Here is a 14,110-nt window from a genome sequence, read left to right as displayed (position 1 = left end):
GCAAAATGCCCTTCATTCAAGGCTCCTGTTTCACACGTGAAGATTCTTTGTAGATTTTTGTAGGTCAAGGACTCAAGGCTTCATTTGAGCACTTGTCTCCGAACCATCCCGTTCTCAAGCAGAGTGCTCCGGCTCTTTCAGAGTTCCTACTGTCAGTTGCCAGGTTTAGGCACACAAATGAGCTCAAAGTCTCCTGAGCAGGTTAATGTTGTCCCCTAGACCCATGGTCCTCCTGCTTTGTGGCCTCCCTATGACCTTCCTTTTCACAGCATAGCCCACGCAGCTCAGCACACTCTGGGCAAAGTCAGAGCTCAGTGTGTCTTTCCCCCAGACCAACCAGACTCCATCAACTAGGCCTCCATGCAGCTTTTGGGAACTCCTCTACATGAATTGCAGGATTTCGTGTCCATGCATGAGAGCATTAATTATTAATTACACTATTAACTAAATTAACTATTCATTTACACACAGCATTCAATAACCACATGAATTTGCAATGAGAGTGCACAGTTTCTGCATGCACAAACACCAGATTATTTACTGTCTGAGCGAACATCTGCTCCAATGAAACATTGCTGCACTAAAATAGACCTCTCTGGAGGAAAAGGTCTTGGGACTTCAAGACTCCTCACCCGAGCTGAGGAGAGCACAGGAACCTGTCTGCAAACTGCCAGCCAAACTGCTGGCCTTCACCAGAGACCCACAGTCAGAGTAAATGAAAATTAGATGCACTGCCACAATGCCTTCCCTTTCCTCTGCATATGATCTCAGGGTAAAGGCATATTTAATATGTTTAAGACAGCAGATTAAGCTTAACTAAGATCCAATTCTGTGAGTGCTAACCCATCTACACCAAGTTATTCTCCAGTCACCCAGGAGTCTGAGTTGGAATCTGATTTTCCAATTTTTTCCTTCTCTATTTAATTATTTCTTTCTGAATTACACACAAAGCAATGTGCAATGAATAGGGTAGGAGCACTTAAGAACTGGTCTGCCCAGGACACATCAGCACCAAGCACAAATGGGTTGGAATTTCTGGATAATAGATAAAGTTTAAATTTGCAACTGCGGGGTGAGTGAAATTAACGGGTTTGAGATTGATATTATTGCTACAACTCAAGCTGGGACTTGACAGGAGCACTGGAAAAGCAAAGTCGTGCTCAAAGAGCTTTCCATCAACATCTCATGAAGGCAATGCAGGGCCGGTGCAAAGGAAGGAGCTCAGCTCTGCACAAGTCTCCACAAATCTGTGTGGGAAGAGGGATAATGGCAAGAAAAATGCTTTAAGTACAGGTTTATCCTTCTCCTCCTGCTGTGACTCAAGGTGGATGCAATTCCTCCACGAACCACCCATGTCCACCGGAGATCCGGTGCTCCACGCCTGGCAGCCACCGGCTGAACCCGCCAGCCCGGTGCTTATCGCGGGTTTTGGGGCTGTTAATCACCGCCGAGCCGGGCACCCCGGGGCAGGCAGTGCTGGCCAGCCGCTGTCAGCAGCACCAACTCCCTTCCACGCACCTGGAAAACCATCTGGAACAACCTGAGGGATGGCAGGGCTCCTTCCAACCTCAGGAGTGCCACGACGGAGAGTTCAGTGCTGCTGCTGTCCCCGTGCTTGCCAGGTGGTTCCTGCTTTTGGGAACAACACCATAATTCTGGCACATTTCTGTTTCAGCAGACCATAATCCTGGATAACATTTTGGGATCAAATGGAGAAGAATGTCTGACAAGCAAATTGCTCTGATGAAATAAATGCTTGAGGATACTGAGGGTCAGAGAGACTTATCCAAAGTCTCCCTGAGAACCAAGCAGGAACACGGGGAACCTCAGCTGAGAACCAGGTGTTCGTGTCTGGCAGACATGCACCTACCACAGAGATCCATGGAAAAATTACCATTAAAAAACAGGGCCTGGAGAAGACCCAAATAAGGCACCACATGAGTTAGATTTGGTGATCCCTGACACACTCTTGAAGTTATCTCTCTCCCTGCAAACGTGTTTTCTCCATCATTGAGAATTTGTTCAGGATTTAAGTCTTTTTGTTAATTGGAAAGCTTTTCCAAAGGTCTGATCTCAGCTTCACCTAATTCAAATAAACACATGGGACATTTGTCCACCAAGGTGGGTACAGAGCACAGGCCAGTCTCACAGATTAAGAGTATCACCCTTCTCACTTTCTCTGGGCATTCCTACAGCCACAGTTATTCTTCCTCTTCTCTGGGCAATGTCCGGTTTTTATTGCTGACAACTTGAAGCAACCAAAATAAGCGCACAAGCAGCCCAGTGCTGGTGATAATGAAGTTATGTCAATGTTGATGATGACTTGGTTGGCCCCACATCCATCACTGAGTTTGTCTAACAGCCCAAAGCTTACCCCAGGTGCAGCCCTGGCCAAAGCAGCAGGAAGGGTTGACAAAGGCAGGAGCTTCTTCCACCATGTGAGCCCCTGAGTCAGCAGCCTCTGCTCCCACAGTCACTCCAGGCTTCCATGGGAGCCCAGTGTGGTTGCTGTAGAGCCAACAGCTACTGCAGGAGAGTCACACTGAGGGGACACAGCCACAGGCTGCAGTGACAGGTGCTGAGAAACACCAGCACAGCATCCTCCGGAGATACCAACACAGCCCCCACAGCATTAGCCACAGAACCACAGAAAGGTTTAGGTTGGAAAAGACCTCTGAGATCATCAAATCCAAACTTTGACTGGTCACCACCTTGCCAATTAGATCATGGCTCCAAGTGCCACGTACACTCATCCCTTGAACACAAATGAAACAAGACTGAGCATCTGGCAGAGCCGGTGGGAAGGAGATCCCACTTTCCCCCGCAGCACAGCTCAGGGCTGCCCCACTGGCACAGAGGACAGGGACAGCATTTGGAGATGGCTGCTGGAGCACACCCCTGCTCTGCACAGCGAATCCCCTGTGCTTGGCTTCTCCCACTGAATCATCTTGGAATGAGGGAGAATGTTACCAAAATAGTAAATGGTTTATCAATGCAAATTGTTATCCCGATGATTCAACAGAAAAGCTTCTCTTTGACCACGACATGGGGTGAGATTAGCTAGAAAACAACGAAAAAGTTGTTTTGACTGTTCTGCACACATCAGACAAGATGAGGAAACGCTGGTTTGGGGTGTTTCCTCAGAAAAGCAATGAGATTTCAGAACGAGGAATTACACGAGGAAACACGGAGATCACGGAAAGACTGGCATTCACACTCCAGCTGCAGGGCCAGAGGGCACGCGTGCCCGGCTCCCCCCGCGACAGGTCCCGCTCTGGGTGGAACAGGGTGACTTTAAAGGACTGCCATGCCCTGCCTGGCCCTCCAGCACCGCTCAGCCCCGCGGGGCTCGGCGGGGACACTCCGGGCGGGCACGGGGGGAGCGCAGGACTCGCCGAGCGCACACCGGGCACACACCGGGCCCGGCCCCGCCGCCGGGAACGCGTCACGTCCGTCGGGCCGCGATGATGCAGGCGCGGGATCCCCGCGCATCCGGCCGCCCGCACCGCGGCCATGGGCGCCGCCCGCGATGCGGAGCAGCAGCCGGGGCCGCCGGGCGAGGAGGGCCCGGGCGATGTCGAGGAGCAGCTGGTCAGCACGGTGAGGAGGGAGCCGGGCCGGGCCGGGCTGGGGCGGGCCGGTGGCGGGGCCGGGGCTGACGCGTGTGTCCCGCAGAGCCCCTGGAACATCATGATCAAGCACCGGCAGGTGCAGCGGCGCGGGCGGCGCTCCCAGATGACCACCAGGTACGGCGGGACCAGGGCATGCGGTGGATGGAGGAGAAGGGCGGGACTGCGGGGCCGGGATGAGATCCGAGCGCAGGGATGGGGAGGATCGGGTTCCGCGCCCCCCTCCTGACCCCTCGTCCCGCAGCTTCACGGACCCCAGCGTGTCCATGGACCTGCTGCGAGCTGTGCTGCAGCCCAGCATCAACGAGGAGATCCAGGGCATCTTCAACAAGTACATGAAGGTGAGCGCTGGGGCAGGTGGGCAGCAGCAGGTGCGTGGGGACAGCTCGGTGCCACCGAGGCCATCGCGCCAGTCGGTGAGAGCCGAGCTGGCACTGCGCAGGCTGTCACCCTCTCTCCTGCCTTTTCCTCTCCAGTTTTTCCAGACAGCAGCAATCAATGTGCGTGATAACGTTGGGGAGGAGGTGGACCCAGAGCAGCTCATCCAGGAGACCTGTAGGAGCTGCCTGGAGCAGGTGTGTGCTGGTGAGGTGTCTCTTGAGTGCACAGCCAAGCAAAGCAGCCTGGCTAGAATGTGTCCCTCTTAACAGCTTTGCTGTCACTGTGAGGGGACATCCGCAGCCGTTGTGTGACTGCTGTGTTGGGATTCATTCTCGCTGGGAAGAAGGGAGCAGTCAGAGCTGGGCAGCTCATGCTGCTTCTTCTCACTGCTGCTGTAAGGAACGTGGCACGCTGCTGGAGCCCCACAGAAACTGGCCCCCAGCACCCGTCAGAAGGTCCTAGCAGGGTTGGGCAGGATTTTTCCTTTCATGTCTTGCTTATCTGCCAGTTTGCCAGAATTTATCATGCTCAGATTGTGCTTTTGCATCTGGCTGTCTGTGGAAGCGTGGCCTGGTAGCACTCCAAAAGCAAAGCTGTTGCAGGGTTTTTAGGCAGATACGTAGAGGTGGGGGTTGCTTATGGGGCCTTCTCTGAGCCCAGAATCCAGGGAGCCTTTTTTGTCTTCCTGCAGGCCAAACTGCTGTTCTCAGATGGCAAAAAGGTGGTTCCCAGGTTGCCCCATGAGCAGGCAGTGCCAAAGGTAATTGTGGTGATTGTACACAGAGGTTTAAATGACTTGTGAAAGCTGGGAGAAGAAGAGTTGGGATGGATCACTTTGTTCTCTGACTCTTCTTGGCTGCCAGTGCAGTAGTGCAGAGGCAGAGTGGGGATGTTTGGCTTGAAGGGAATGCAGGGCAAGGAGAATCCCAGGTGTGGGGGCTGCTTGCTGCAGTTCAGTGCTGCTCATGGAGATGGGCTGGGGTCAGTGTTCACCTGGCCAGGTAGGGAGAAGAGCCCTGCTCATCCCACTGCCCTTCCCTTCCAGCGTGCCCGACAGATGGATGAGGAGCTGAGCCGCCGAGGGAGCCCCATTCCAAAAAAGGTAGGATGGTTTTCCTCACAAGAGATTTTATGTTTTGGGAAGCCTGGCCCTCATTCCTGGCCATTCCCAGAGTGTGAGTGCATGGAGGTGCACAGACAGCTTTTTTGAGGCATTGGAGGCGCTCACTCTGGCACAGGCAGTGTTTTTGCCTGTGACAAAAGAAGCAGCTTCCCTGGGAGAGGGAGGGTTGCTGAGAGGGTTCCCTCAGGCAGCACAGCTGAGTCACAGAAGGATTTCTTCCATGCAGAGGAAGGGGCGGCCTCCAGGACAGAGCCTGTCAAATGACCGTGGAGTCTCAGGCATGGCAGCGTGAGTACAAACCCTGAGCTAAAGCCCCTGTTTTGGGAGGGCAGGGGGAATGAGGCTGCCTGTGGGGAGCACAGAAACCCCACAGACTCCTCTCCTACGGAGAAGTAATGGGAGCTCTTCTGGGTATGGGCAGAAGCAGGGTTAGGTTGAGGTGTTCCCCTCAGGATTCAAAGACCTTAAAAGGAGGGATTTTAAATAGGCCCAAAGGGGTGAAAAGGTCCAGATGGACCATCCGGAGCGAGTGGTGAGACACAGGGGGTGGGGGGATCTGGGCAACCAGGAGAGGACAATGTGCAGCAAAGCTGAAGGTCCAAAGCTGGGCGCTGTGGGGAAATGGAGGGTGTGAAAAGTGGTGGATTTGGAAGGGTTTGAGCTCAGTTGCTGCTACTGCTGGTGACTAAGCTGATCCCATTGGGACTCATTCTTACTGTGTTTTCCTTCCCCTCAGGTGGAAGCTCAAAGTCTCTGAGCCTGTGAAAAGGGATGGACCAAAGGTATTAGCTGTCCGACACTGCTGGGCTCCCTCTCTCCTCCCCTTTGCTCCCAGCAGCAGAGCCCTGCAGCTGCAGGAGCGCAGGACAGCGCGGGCTGTGCCCTGCCCTGCTGGGGCCCTGGGCAGGGCGGGAGCAAGAAGAGGAAGCGAAGTGCCCGGAGGCCTTTGCTGGTCTCCCCAGGCACCTGTGGTGTGGTGCCGCTGAGGGAGGCCTGAGGAGACCGGGAGTAGCCAGGAGAATCCCACAAGTGTTTCCCACGAGGGAAACTGCTTAGATCAGCCCAGACAGAATGTAACGTCCCTCCCCTGCGGAAGGCTGGAGGTCATTGGCCAGCTCCCTCCCTCCCAGTCTGGAGACAGCTCCAAGGTTCCCTGTGAGAGAGCCGAGGCTTGTGGAGCATGGCCAGCAGCAACTTCATTTCTAATGTTGCCCCTTTTCCAATTGCTCTGTAGTGGGATCCATCCCGACTGACTGAAACCACAACCTTTGTGCTGGGATCTCGAGCAAACAAGTAAGGATCGGCCCTGTCGATGGAGGGTGGTGTCCCCAGGCAGGAGCCCGTGACACTCCTCCCGTCACTTCGCTTCTCTGCCTCAAAAGCAGTAGGAAGGGCTTGGGGAGGAGAGGGGTGTCCCTGTGCCGCTGCAGCTGCCCTCCCCACAACCCTAACGCCCCTCATGTTCCTCTTGCAGAGCTCTCGGGATGGGAGGAACAAGAGGGCGACTCTACATCAAGCATCCCCACCTCTTTAAGGTCAGGTGCCACAGCCAGATGGTTTCCCATGGGAATTAGGAATGTGTGTTTCTGCTCCCTTGTTTACTGCCTCCCCCATGCCCTTGTTTGTTGTCTTGGATCGTGTTCCCAAGGTCTGGCTAGCACACAGCACTAACCAGTGGTGTCGCATGCCTGCCAAGGCAGCAGGTTTGGCAGAGCCAGGGCTGAGGCTGGAGCAGGGCAGGCGGAGCGGGGGCAGAGCAGAGCGGGGCTTTCAGGGGAGGGTCTGTCACCCGTTCTCAGCTCGGTCCTTGCTGCTTTATTGCAGTACGCAGCCGACCCGCAGGATAAGCACTGGCTGACAGAGCAGCAGCACATGAGGGCCATTGGGGGCAAGATGGTGAGTACGGCCGGGCGCAGGGCCCGCCGCAGGGCCAGGCGGCGGTGGCAGGAGGATAGGCAGGGCACGGGGACACGGCGCTGCCAAGGTCCGTCCCCTCCCACAGGACTGGGGCATGGGGCTGGCTCCCACGGGGACAGTGGTGGCTGGGGGGTGTGGCGCTGCCCTGGCTGCCCCTCGCAGGCACCCTGAGGTGTCCCCCGCCTTGTGCCACAGGCCTACCTCCTCATTGAAGAGGACATTCGGGATTTGGCCGCCAGTGAGGATTACAGGTGAGGACCGAAGCAGAAATTCTGTAAGTGCTGCTGGGCCTGAGGCTGCTTCTTGGGGGGGCCCCCACCATGTCCTGCCTCAGTGCTACATTGCAGAGACATCCCGTGCTGGAGGAACTCTCTGTGCATGGTGGTTGGGGGGCTCGGTTATGGTTGGGGATTGGTGCCCACGGGGCTATGTTGGGCAACTAAGGTTGGGACTTGGTGTTGGTTGGGGGTCCATGGTGGGTTTGGGCTTAGTGCTAATTGAGATCCATGGTGGGTTTGGTGGGTCTGGGCCTGGTACTGATGGTGGGTTGGTGGGTCTGGGCTTGGTACTGATGTGTGCCAGGGGACATGGTGGGTCAGCAGTGGGTGCTGAGTCCCTCCACGTCACCCTCCTTCCTCCGCAGGGACTCTGTTGATCTGCGGCTGGAAGAGCTGAAGCCCTTCATCCCACCAGCCTGGATGACTGAGAAGATGCAGAAGCACATGGAGACGCTTCGCCGCGGGGGGGACGTGCCGCCCCCCGAGGACCCCCCCGAACCCTGAGGCCCCCCAATAAAGCCGCTTCGCTCCCAGCTCGCCGCTTCCTGGACCGGGCACCGGGCTCGGGCCGCTCCCCGGGGCCGGGCACCGGGCTCGGGCCGTCTCCCGGGGCCGGGCACCGGGCTCGGGCCGCTCCCCGGGGCCATGCACCGGGCTCGGGCCGCTCCCCGGGGCCGGGCACCGGGCTCCGGCCGCGTCCGGGCCGGCGGGACCCGCGGGGCAGCGACCAATCAGAGCGTGGAGCGTCACTGCCGGCGGCCGCTGGCCGTTACCGTGGGAGCTGCATCCTCGGCGGGCCGTGATTGGCCGGCTCGAACAGGGCTGCGCGCTGATTGGCGGGGGGGCGCACGTGGGAATATTCAAACGGGGCGCGGGAGCGGGCGGGGCCGCGCGGGGCGAGCGTGCCGGGGAGTGTCCGGGAGCGGGGCTGCGACCGAGCCGCTCTGCACCGGAGAGGGGTTAGCACCCAGCCGCTCCTGCACCGGAGAGGGGTTGGCACTCAGCCGCTCCTGAATCGGAGGGCGTCTGGAACGGGGTTGGGATCGGGCCGCCGCCTCACGGGAGAGCCCCAAGCGCCGCCGTTCGGCACCGGGGAGCCCCCCTAGGGGAGCCCTGACCAGCGCTCGGCACCGGCAGAGCCGCAGAGGGGCCCGAGTCCTGCCCCGAGCGGGACTGCGGGAGGGAGGGGAAGAGCCAGCGGAGTCCGGTGCGGCGCCGCCCGGGAGCGGGAGCCGCGTCCCGCCCGTGACCCGCCGGCAGCGGCGGCCGGTGCCAGTGTGCTGGTCCGTGCCCCGGGAGCCGCTATGGCCTCACAGAACGCCGACCCCGCCGCCGTGTCCAGCGCAGCCGCCCGCAAAGCGGCTGAGACCGGGGCCACGGCGGCCCGCGGCGCGGTGGGGAAGAGGTGAGCGGAACCGGGACCGGGGCTGAGGGCGGGGGCGGCCCCGGTGAGCCGGCCGGTAACGTGCGCTTTCTCCGCAGGCTGCAGCAAGAACTGATGGCACTGATGGTGAGTGGGGCCCCGGGGCCGAGTCGGGGTTTGGGGGTCCCAAAGGCACCTGGGGCTGAACTGGGTTGGGAGGGTGTCTCGGGGTATCCCGGGCCGCCCTGACGCGCTGCCCCCGCAGATGTCCGGTGACAAAGGCATTTCTGCCTTCCCCGAGTCCGACAACCTCTTCAAGTGGATCGGGACCATTGACGGCGCCGCCGGAACGGTGAGAGGCGAGATCCCGGTCTGGGGTGGCCCTGACCCTGCCCCACCTTCCTCCCTTCAGCTGAGGGTGGTCCTAGCCCTCCATTGCCCTTGTACCTCTTTTTCCCCGAGGCTTCCCCACACCTCTGGGGCTACGGCCCCCCCTGACTCCTGTCCCCCTTGACTCTCACCCCCAGGCCTATGAGGAGCTGCGGTACAAGTTGTCACTGGAGTTCCCCAGCGGGTACCCCTACACAGCACCCACCGTGCGGTTCCTGACCCCCTGCTACCACCCCAACGTCGACACCCAGGGCAACATCTGCCTCGACATCCTCAAGGAAAAGTGGTCAGCGCTGTATGATGTCCGCACCATCCTGCTCTCCATACAGAGCCTGCTGGCAGGTGGGTCTCACGGACAAACTGCTGTGGAGTGCTGGGGGAAGGGGTGGTGGTGGTGGGGCTGTCCAACCCAGATCAGGGCTCAAGGGTGTCCAGGTCACCAGCTAACCCAGCCACTGTTTCCAGAGCCAAACATCGAGAGCCCTCTGAACACACATGCTGCCGAGCTCTGGAACAACCAAGTCGGTGAGTGCCTGGAGCAGAACCCTCCTGCCCCTTCCCCACTGGGATGGGCAGCAGCACAGCCCCCAGTGCCTGTCTGGCCCCACAGCTACCCTGGCCACTGCCTCAGGGCCCTTGGTGTCATGTTCTCTCTCTCCTCAGCCTACAAGAAGTATGTGCGGGAGACATACAACAAGCAGACCAAGAGCCAGGAGACCTGACCATCACCACCACCCCTCAACGCACCCCCTCCCTCCCGGCCATCCCCCGCATTCTGTATCATAGGCTGTTTTTAAATTAATGTCGCAGTCCGAGCCACGGTAATGTATAAATAAATGCAGGTTTATAACTTCTGCAGGGGATTCTGTGGCAGCTCTAGCACACCCTGAGTGTCCAGAGGCCCCTCTGCAAGTGTGGGCAGGAAGGGTGGAAGGGATACTGATCCCTGTGGGGTAATGGATGCTTTATCAATATTTGGGGGCATGGAGCAATTCCATTCCATGTACAGGGGGGGAGCAGCCCCCACCATCACCTGCAAAGGCAGGGTTGAGGACTTTAGGGGTACCTCTGTCTCCTGCTCTGTGACAGGGGTGTCACCTTTGCTGCTATCTCCTGCCCCCCTAGCTCACAGCACCCCACAGCAGTGCCCAGCACAGGGGCCGCCCCAAGCTGCTCTCTGTGTGGTGCCGCTTGTCTCTGCTGGCAGTGTGGTCTCTGTGGCTTCCACTGTCCATGGTGGTATGTTGGCTCTGCTCTCCATCTCTGCCAGCGTGGCCCTCACCTGCTCGATCTCCTCCTCCAAGCACTGGGCGGTCAGGGGCTGTGTGGGACCCCCTCCTCGCCGGCTGGGCAGCCCCCAGCCCCCCAGTCCAGTGCGCAGCGGGGCAACGCCACCCCCTTGCATGGAGAAGAGCTGGCAGAGGCGCTGGGCTCTGTACAGGTCCTGCAGGAAGAGCTCCAGGGCAGAGAGGAAGAGCACCCAGAGCCGCTCCAGCTCCTGCCTCTCCGCAGGGCTCGCCGGGCCCTGCCGCAGCCCCGCCAGCAGCGTCCGCCGCAGCCCTGTGGGACAGGCGTGTGAGCTGGGGCGGCCCTGGAGCCCCTCCTTGGCCCCTGTGGGCTCCTGCCCGGTACAGCAGTTCCCTCCTTACCCATGCTGAGCTCACGGGCCTCTGCGCTCCTCCTGCGCCGCTCCTCACGCAGCCGAGGGCTGTCACCGCTCCCCCCAAGCTGCAGCACCAGCTGCCGGTGTCCGGCCGTGGCCTTGCAGAGGGCAGCCTGGGCTGTGGCACATGTTCCCACTGCCCCCCGCCCGCGGCACGCGTCCCTTCTGCCTGGTGCCATTATGCCCAGTGAAAAGGCAGGCTCGGGATGCCCACGGTGGCCGATGGCTCTCCAGGGGGCTTGGCCGCTCTGTGCCACAGTGCTGTGCTTGGGTTTGTGAGCAGCTCTGAGCTGTGTTTTGGTTCGGTGTACCACCCACCCTGGCTGGGGACTGTACCCCGCCTCTTCCCCCCTGCTCTGCTCCACCCCAGCTGGTCCCCAGGGAGCTGTGATTGCCAGCAGGCTAGCACAGCCTTCTTCACAGAGGGCCACAGGGACAAGTGCCACCTTTCCCCTGTAGGGAGGGGGCTGCTCCTGTCCTTCCACCTTACAGCCAGGTCCTCTGGGGGGAGATGTGGGGCGGGCAGTGGTGGCTCTCTAGAACCCCTGTAGTCCCACAGCCCTGCCCTGGAGCGGGACTCTCGGGGCCAGGGCCACCCTCTGGCGTGTGAACGAGCTGCTCTGCACGGAAACTCTGAGCTCAGCACTGGCGCCTGCCCAAGAGGCCGTGGGAACCACAACTCTGGGCTGCTCCTGCAGCACTTCCCTGTGGCGTGAGCCCGCCCACGTTCCCTCCCTGGAGCAGAGCAGGGGCACACTGCCACAGCCCCCTCCCCATGCACCCCCAGTGAAATCCTGCACCAGCAGCTCAAGCCTTTCCTCTTTAATTGAGGCTCGAATCAAAGCCACAGGTGACAGGTGGGAGGAAAAGCTCAGCCGCCGGTGGTGAGATGAGACCAGGACCCTGGCATGGAGCAAGGTCCCAGCCAGTGCTGAGGGCCAGATGCTGTGGAGCTGCTGCTCCCTGGAGAGCAGAGGAGCAGGGCTGGGTGCAGCAGCTGGCCTGAGGAATGTCTGGTCCCTTACTGCACACCTTCCATCATCTTCAGGAACTCTGCAAGAGAGCAGCAGCCTCAGCCCGTGGCCCTGCCTGGGTGCACAGCATGGGTGCTTGTCTGGGGCCATTGCTCACCATCAAAGTCGATGCGACCGTCATTGTTCTTGTCTGAGTCCTTCATCATGTCCTCTATGTCCTCATCAGTGACAGGCTCCCCAGTGGCTCTCAGGATCTCGCCCAGCTCCTCAATGTCAATGAACCCATCTGCATTCCTGCAGGAGGGTGAGGGAGGGATGCGACCTTGCTCGCCCCCACAGACAGGATGGGCCACTTCGCCCCCACACTCACCGGTCAAAGATGCGGAAGCAGTTGGCCAACTCCTCCTCAGACTTGCCTTTGGCATCCTCTTTCATCTGGCGCACCATCATGACCAGGAACTCCTCGAAGTCGATGGTGCCGCTGCCTGTGGGGAGGAAGCCAAGCGTGGGTCAGGCTGCCTGCCCAGGATCCAGTACCCACCCCTGCCACCAGCCACCAAGGGCTGCTCACCATCCTCGTCCACCTCCTCAATGATGGCATCCAACTCCTCTTTGGTGGGGTTCTGGCCCAGCATTCTCATCACCGTCCCCAGCTCCTTGGTGCTGATGTCTCCACCGCCATCAGCATCGAACATGTCAAAGGCGGCTTTGAACTCTGTGGAGAGACAGGTCAGGTCTCTGAGCAGTGCACCATGGCCATGTCTAGCCCCTGTCCCTACCATCCCCACACTCACCCGCAATCATCTCCTCGCTGAGGAAGGCACGGGCTTCTGCCTGCTGGTCCGTCTGTAAGGCAAGGGAGAGGGGCACCCATATCAGGCCAGAGACCCCTCATACAGCGTGACCCAACAGTGCTTGGCTGTGGAAAGAGCCTCTGCCCTGCTGCAGGATGATCCTGTGCTGCCATGAGTCACAGACACCAGCAATCCCTACAGTTCTGATGCCTTCCAGGCACCCATGAGCATGGAGGGCTGCAGGGAGCTGCCTGCCCGAGTCTCCCATTAATCCGGGGGTCTCCATTGTGCTGGGGTCATGGTGCCTGTGTACAGCCTTGGCATCCTGGGCATGCAGTGCTATTTTTGGGATCTCCTCAGCTCCCCTTGTAGGGATCGCTGGGGCTACAGCCGTGGCACCTGTCAACCCCGATCGAGTTTCTCCTGGAGGCGCAGGCCGGCCGTGGAGCCAGCAGCAACGCTGTGTCGCATGACCCAGCACTCGGCTTTCAGCCACCCCTGCTACCCCTGCCTCTGTGCAGCTCTGAGCTCCAAACAGGGCTGAGATGGTGTCCCCAGGAACCTGCACCCCTCAGCAGCCACGCACTCACCCTCAGATCTGTCCTGCGGGGACCCTGCACCATCCCAACGCTTCCCTGTCCTCACTGCCATGGCCAGCCCAGCACTGGGGACCATATCCCTGCTGCCTTCTGCAGAGGCACCTCCACAGCCCAGACCTCCCTGGTGCCTCCTGCCCAGTCAGGTCTTGTCCTGGCACACAGCACATGGCACACAGCACACAGGAATGCTTACCATCTTGGGAATTTATTGGGTTTCCCAACCCCAGAGAATCACCAGCTCCTGCAGCAGGAACTCCCAGAAGCTTCGTGGTGCCCCTGGCACCCCAATTTGTAGTGTCTCCTCTGTGGGATGTTCCTCCAGCTACGGCCCCCTGGCCCCCTCAGCCTATCAGCGCTCTGGCAGCATCCAGCCCCTCTCACTGGCAACTGGTGCCTTTACCTAATTTAGCCAAAGCTTTATTGGCCAAGGGCTGGGATTAACGTGGGGATGAGGCTGGGATGGAAATTCAAGCCCTTCAGGAGGGAGATCAAAACTGTGGCAGGAGCGCAGCTCTGCCCACCCCCAACACCCCCATCCAAGGCAACTCAGCAATGAGGGGGTTAAAAATAGCCCTGGAGACGTCAGCATCACCCGGGTAAGGGGGACAGGATCCCCCCTGCTCAGGGGCATGGACTATCACCCACTGGCCCGTGAAAATGCAGCCCTTCCTGACCCAAGCTCCCAATACCAAGCTGGTTTCCCCCAGCACGGCGTCCCACCCCCTGCACCCCAATTTTCTGCTCCAAGAGGCCCAGGCAGAGCAGTGCTGCCGCCCCCCACCCCAGATAAGGAAGGGGTTCCCAGTGGGACCCAGGGCATGAAGTCCCTGGAGAGATTTGGAGCATGAGCCCCATGGTTTGGGGTCCCCAGTGCTGTTGGCATCTGTTTCCGGAAATAGGTCCATCTTTTCGTGCTTCTGAGGAGTGGGAATTATGCCCGGTGCCTCCTCGAAGGCTCAGTCCTCACACTCACAGCCTGTGCCAGCCACTGCTGCCAGG

The 14,110-nt window shown here is 59.4% G+C and overlaps 4 protein-coding genes across 5 annotated transcripts; 2 read left to right on the top strand and 2 right to left on the bottom strand.

Annotated features, from left to right (window-relative positions):
• The first annotated feature begins 3,444 nt into the window (after window positions 1–3,444).
• On the top strand, window positions 3,445–7,861 carry DNTTIP1 (deoxynucleotidyltransferase terminal interacting protein 1). 2 transcript variants are annotated; one of them, XM_030288617.4, is made up of 13 exons: window positions 3,445–3,600; window positions 3,676–3,746; window positions 3,874–3,970; window positions 4,106–4,204; window positions 4,702–4,770; window positions 5,056–5,112; window positions 5,360–5,421; window positions 5,870–5,915; window positions 6,368–6,426; window positions 6,608–6,668; window positions 6,958–7,029; window positions 7,246–7,301; window positions 7,694–7,861. In XM_030288617.4, the coding sequence occupies exons 1-13, from the start codon at window positions 3,514–3,516 to the stop codon at window positions 7,830–7,832; spliced, it is 975 nt and encodes a 324-aa protein (XP_030144477.1). In that variant the 5' UTR covers window positions 3,445–3,513; the 3' UTR covers window positions 7,833–7,861. The 2 variants fall into 2 exon arrangements, with proteins under 2 accessions (XP_030144477.1, XP_030144478.1); XM_030288618.4 differs by lacking the exon at window positions 6,958–7,029.
• Window positions 7,862–8,004: 143 nt separating this feature from the next.
• UBE2C (ubiquitin conjugating enzyme E2 C) lies at window positions 8,005–9,935 on the top strand. Its single transcript, XM_030288620.4, has 6 exons — window positions 8,005–8,733; window positions 8,811–8,838; window positions 8,957–9,043; window positions 9,219–9,423; window positions 9,547–9,606; window positions 9,745–9,935. Exons 1-6 carry the CDS (start codon window positions 8,633–8,635, stop codon window positions 9,801–9,803), a joined length of 540 nt encoding a protein of 179 aa, XP_030144480.1. The 5' UTR covers window positions 8,005–8,632; the 3' UTR covers window positions 9,804–9,935.
• On the bottom strand, window positions 9,904–11,449 carry LOC115497903 (regulator of G-protein signaling 9-binding protein-like). The gene is made up of 2 exons (XM_030288619.4): window positions 10,731–11,449; window positions 9,904–10,641 (listed from the first exon to the last, which is right to left on the bottom strand). The coding sequence occupies exons 1-2, from the start codon at window positions 10,921–10,923 to the stop codon at window positions 10,208–10,210; spliced, it is 627 nt and encodes a 208-aa protein (XP_030144479.3). The 5' UTR covers window positions 10,924–11,449; the 3' UTR covers window positions 9,904–10,207.
• A 102-nt stretch (window positions 11,450–11,551) lies between these two features.
• TNNC2 (troponin C2, fast skeletal type) lies at window positions 11,552–13,453 on the bottom strand. The gene is made up of 6 exons (XM_002192109.7): window positions 13,305–13,453; window positions 12,513–12,564; window positions 12,290–12,433; window positions 12,089–12,203; window positions 11,876–12,012; window positions 11,552–11,797 (listed from the first exon to the last, which is right to left on the bottom strand). Exons 1-6 carry the CDS (start codon window positions 13,305–13,307, stop codon window positions 11,766–11,768), a joined length of 483 nt encoding a protein of 160 aa, XP_002192145.2. The 5' UTR covers window positions 13,308–13,453; the 3' UTR covers window positions 11,552–11,765.
• Window positions 13,454–14,110: the final 657 nt, after the last annotated feature.

This window comes from Taeniopygia guttata, chromosome 20 (assembly GCF_048771995.1).
Source record: "Taeniopygia guttata chromosome 20, bTaeGut7.mat, whole genome shotgun sequence".
In the NCBI taxonomy this organism is placed as follows: Eukaryota; Metazoa; Chordata; class Aves; order Passeriformes; family Estrildidae; genus Taeniopygia; species Taeniopygia guttata.
Note: the sequence above shows the minus strand (reverse complement) of the source record. Positions and strands in the feature narration are given on the sequence as shown.

Coding starts and splice junctions, on each gene's coding strand:
- LOC115497903 (XM_030288619.4), bottom strand. CDS start 10,923: ATGGCACCAGGCAGAAGGGACGCGTGCCGCGGGCGGGGGGCAGTGGGA. Junction 10,642..10,730: donor GGCCCGTGAGCTCAGCATGG/GTAAGGAGGGAA, acceptor CCTGTCCCACAG/GGCTGCGGCGGACGCTGCTG.
- UBE2C (XM_030288620.4), top strand. CDS start 8,633: ATGGCCTCACAGAACGCCGACCCCGCCGCCGTGTCCAGCGCAGCCGCC. Junction 8,839..8,956: donor AAGAACTGATGGCACTGATG/GTGAGTGGGGCC, acceptor CTGCCCCCGCAG/ATGTCCGGTGACAAAGGCAT. Junction 9,424..9,546: donor CATACAGAGCCTGCTGGCAG/GTGGGTCTCACG, acceptor CACTGTTTCCAG/AGCCAAACATCGAGAGCCCT.
- DNTTIP1 (XM_030288617.4), top strand. CDS start 3,514: ATGGGCGCCGCCCGCGATGCGGAGCAGCAGCCGGGGCCGCCGGGCGAG. Junction 4,771..5,055: donor ATGAGCAGGCAGTGCCAAAG/GTAATTGTGGTG, acceptor CTTCCCTTCCAG/CGTGCCCGACAGATGGATGA. Junction 5,422..5,869: donor GGAGTCTCAGGCATGGCAGC/GTGAGTACAAAC, acceptor CCTTCCCCTCAG/GTGGAAGCTCAAAGTCTCTG.
- TNNC2 (XM_002192109.7), bottom strand. Junction 12,434..12,512: donor CAGCGAGGAGATGATTGCGG/GTGAGTGTGGGG, acceptor GTCTCTCCACAG/AGTTCAAAGCCGCCTTTGAC. Junction 11,798..11,875: donor CGGTCGCATCGACTTTGATG/GTGAGCAATGGC, acceptor GCTCTCTTGCAG/AGTTCCTGAAGATGATGGAA.